Consider the following 3,703-nt stretch of genomic DNA (forward strand, 5'->3'; position numbering starts at 1 on the left):
CCGACCCTCTCTGGCCGGGATCAGGACCTCCACCCAGGCTGGGATGGAGACAGGAATGGGGGTCCCATCACTCCCTCTGGGCTCAGAGGACACTGGGGGAATCTCTTTGGGAATGGGGATCCCCCAGGAGAGGAGGCAGGATCCCCCCCACGTGGGATCCACTGCCCACCCAGCACGGTCAGGGCTAATCCTGACACCTCCTCCCCACCAGAGCAGGGGAAGGACACCGGATTACCCCTAGGGAGAGAAGGGAGAGAAATAATCCTATTACCCCCGGGCAGGATAAATCTCCCTCCCCGAAAAGCCCCCCAGAGCATCTCTGGGGACGGAGGGAACCGGGCAGAGGGAGCAGCTGTGGATTCGGGAATCGCAGGACTCTGTGAGTCAGGGGTTTCTGGGCTGGGAGGACATGCGGTTGCTTTGGTGCTCTTCCTGCATCCAGGAACATCTCCCTGGGTTGGATCCTTGTTCCCAGGGCCGTGTCCAGCTCTGCAGCAGGGCCAAATCCCTCATGCCTATCCCAGAGCTGGGCTTGTGCCACCAAATTCCCATTCCTGGTGCCATGGGCCATCCTCTGCTCCCCCTTCCCAGCCTGGGGTACCCACCACCCAGCACAGAGCTGGGGCAAGCCACGGGAGAGTCCTGGCAGTGCCCTGAGGGGTCCCCAGGTGTCACATCCACACTGGGGTGGGGGACAAGGGAGGAAGGAGCAGCAGCAGCTCTGGTGCCCCCCGGGATGCCCTTCCCTGGCTTTGGGGATTAATGGCTGAGCTGGGCTGATCCCTGTGGGGAGGGGGCTCTGCAAAGCCCATGAAGGACGGGGTGGGAGGAGAAGCTGGTGCCCCCCATTTCCCTCCAGGGGGTGTGAGGAGCTGTCCTGTGCCGGCACCGGATCCGCAGGGAACGCCGTGAGCAGGGGCTGCCAGCCCCCCACAGCCATGAGCCTGGAGCCCCCCAAGCTGGAGGTCAAATCGGCCACGAGGGTCACCGGGGGTCCCGCCACCCCCCGCAAGGGACCCCCCAAGTTCAAACAGAGGCAGACGAGGCAGTTCAAGAGCAAACCCCCCAAAAAGGGGGTGCAGGGGTGAGTGGGGAAGGGCTCTGGGATGTGGGGGGGCTCTGCCTGGGGTCAGGCCCGACAATTCCTCTGTTCTTGCAGGTTCGGTGATGACATACCAGGCATGGAGGGGTTGGGAACAGGTATGGGAATGCCAGTCCTTTGGCAGAGGGGGGTCAGGGGCTGGAGGGGTCACACCACCACAACCTCTGTCCTCTCTCTCCTCAGACATCACTGTCATCTGTCCCTGGGAAGCCTTCAGCCACCTGGAGCTGCATGAGCTGGCTCAGTACGGAATCATTTAGGATTTGGGGAGGATCACCAACCCCATAGTGCTGTGTAGGTTGAGGCCCCCTGCCCATGCTGGGGGCTCAGCTTGGAAAAAATGCTCATTAAACCCAAACGAGCACAGCAGTCAGTGTTGTGGGCTGGGGAGGAGGGAAAGCGGCTCCCCACAGCCAGCTGGGCGTGGGATGGGCAGGACACAGATGGGTTCAGGAGTCTGACAAGGTTTATTTGGGGCTGGACCAGCACCCCAGACACCCACCCCTCACTCCCACACCCGGGCAGCTGCAATGCCAGCAGCAGCACCAGTGGCCATGGTGGCATGGACAAGACACAGACGGGCTCAGGATTTACACAAGGTTTATTCAGGACAAACCAGCCCAATTCTCACCGTGCCCTCACTCCCACACCCTCACAGCCGAGATATCCCCGAGCACCTTCAGTGCCAGGAGTGCTCCCACGGCCTCCACCAGCACCAGGGCGGTGGCCCCGGCGGCAATGGCCCCAGCCTGGCCCCGCAGCCACACGCCCAGAGCGGCCTCGCAGCCCCCCGTGTGCACCACGGCCCCGGCCCCCGCCGCCCCCAGCCCCAGCACCCCGAACCCGCACTGGGCGTTGGGCACGGAGCCGTTCTCCAGAGGGTCCTGGCAGCAGGAGGCCGGGACACCGCACGCCTGCACGCCCGGGGCGCTGCAGTTGAAATACCTGTGGGATGGACACGGGGATGTGGGGGTCACAAACATTTGGGGTGCGGGGATGGGGGGCTCCCATGCTCCCAGCCACAGAACTGGACACCAACTGTGGGTTCCAGCTCATCGCTCTCTTTTCTGGGCTGTTTTGGGGCTCCCACCACCCCAAACACGAGTCCCCAGCAGAGACCCCACAAGGAACAGGGGGTCTTCAGCCCCATGGGGGGCATGGGGTCCCACAAAGGAGGCTTGCAGCCCCGTGGCGGGCATGGGGTCCCCCACTACAACCCCCCCGGCCCCGACTCACAGGTTGCTCTCCCAGTCGCGGTAGGACTCGAGGCCGCAGCACTGGAGGCTCCTCTGCACCTCATCCACCAGGAACTGCAGGTCAGGATCCTCCTGGTAGCGCAGGAGGCAGAGGAGCAGCAGGTCCCGCAGCGCGTCCCGCAGCCGCCGCCGCGCCAGCAGCAGCAGGAGCCCCCCCAGCACCTCCAGCCCCCCAAAAGCCAGCACAGAACCCAGGAAGAAGCGCAGCAGGCAGGGGCTGGCTCGGAAGGCGCCCAGGCAGCCAGCCAGGGACACGGAGCTGGCCCCCAGCCCCGCCAGCACAAAGAGCAGCATGGGGTCTGAGCTCAGGGGCACCCCACGTTCCCCCCCGGGCAGGGGGCTCTTGGCCAGCAGCCCCCAGAACCCCACAGCAAGGGTCAGCAGCCCCAGCAGGAGGAAGAAGAGGTTCCAGAGGAAGGCCAGGTAGCGCACGCAGTGGCTGAAGGTGCTCAGTTTGGGGGGGTTGGGGTAGCACACCCCGGGGTCCTGCTCAGCCGCGTCGTCATCATCCTCGTCATCAAAGGAGGAGTAGGGCAGCTCCACCAGCCTGGATGCCTGCACAGACAGAGGAGCCAGAAATGTTCCTCCAGCCCATGGACCTCGTCCCACAGCCGGACACTGTCACAGGCTCCTGCAGCCACCCTACACAGCCTCGCTTAGCCCCAAACCCACTCCTGCTCACCAAGGGCGTCTGCAGGGGAGCACCCCAAAGACTCTGACCCTAAGGGACCCCCAGGGATGCAGCACAGAAGCAGCACTACCCAGGGTGGGGAAACGTGGGGTGCACGGTAAGGGGTCCCGTGGGAGAGGAGTGGGGGTCCCAGGATTACCTGAGGCAGCAGCCGGGTGCCCTCCCCGTGGGACTGGAACAGGCGGACTCTGCTCAGCGCCATCACCGTTACCTCGTGCCCAGACCCGTCACACTCCCATCATGTGAGAGGGGCTGCGGGCGGGCTTAAATGGGGCTGTGTGTGCCGCCCAACAGCGGGGCACGATCCCCCTACCCACCCACCCACTCCCACAGCTGGACCCGATCCCCCCTTGCTCCACAGCTGGACCCGATCCCTCCCTCCAACACCGCGGGGCCGCTCCGAGGGCACGGGGGGGGGGGGGGGGGGGGCTGTTTGCGTGCGGGACTAAAGAGCAGGCTCGACAGCGGCGGGAGGACACTTATATCCGTAGCACCGAGGCAACGCGGGGGACCATGGTAGCGGTGACACCGAGGCAGCACGGGGGGGACGACTGGTGGTGACGCCGGGGTAGGAACCTTGGTGCGGCGGAACGCGCTGGCGGGGCGCGGGGCCGGGGGGGCGGGCGCGAGGGCGGGCCGGTCCCGGGAGGCGGC

At 65.5% G+C, this 3,703-nt stretch overlaps 2 protein-coding genes across 2 annotated transcripts; one reads left to right on the forward strand and one right to left on the reverse strand.

The window, feature by feature from the left end:
• Positions 1 to 475: 475 nt before the first annotated feature.
• On the forward strand, positions 476 to 1,526 carry PDE6G (phosphodiesterase 6G). The gene is made up of 3 exons (XM_066200561.1): positions 476 to 1,084; positions 1,160 to 1,200; positions 1,286 to 1,526. Exons 1-3 carry the CDS (start codon positions 939 to 941, stop codon positions 1,360 to 1,362), a joined length of 264 nt encoding a protein of 87 aa, XP_066056658.1. The 5' UTR covers positions 476 to 938; the 3' UTR covers positions 1,363 to 1,526.
• A 146-nt stretch (positions 1,527 to 1,672) lies between these two features.
• Positions 1,673 to 3,286, reverse strand: TSPAN10 (tetraspanin 10). Its single transcript, XM_066200684.1, has 3 exons — positions 3,189 to 3,286; positions 2,339 to 2,913; positions 1,673 to 2,047 (listed from the first exon to the last, which is right to left on the reverse strand). The coding sequence occupies exons 1-3, from the start codon at positions 3,249 to 3,251 to the stop codon at positions 1,741 to 1,743; spliced, it is 945 nt and encodes a 314-aa protein (XP_066056781.1). The 5' UTR covers positions 3,252 to 3,286; the 3' UTR covers positions 1,673 to 1,740.
• Between the last annotated feature and the right edge of the window lie 417 nt (positions 3,287 to 3,703).

The sequence above is a fragment of the Chamaea fasciata genome, unplaced genomic scaffold (genome assembly GCF_029207755.1).
Source record: "Chamaea fasciata isolate MVZ Bird 193981 ecotype frontalis unplaced genomic scaffold, bChaFas1.0.hap1 SCAF_19, whole genome shotgun sequence".
NCBI lineage: Eukaryota > Metazoa > Chordata > Aves > Passeriformes > Sylviidae > Chamaea > Chamaea fasciata.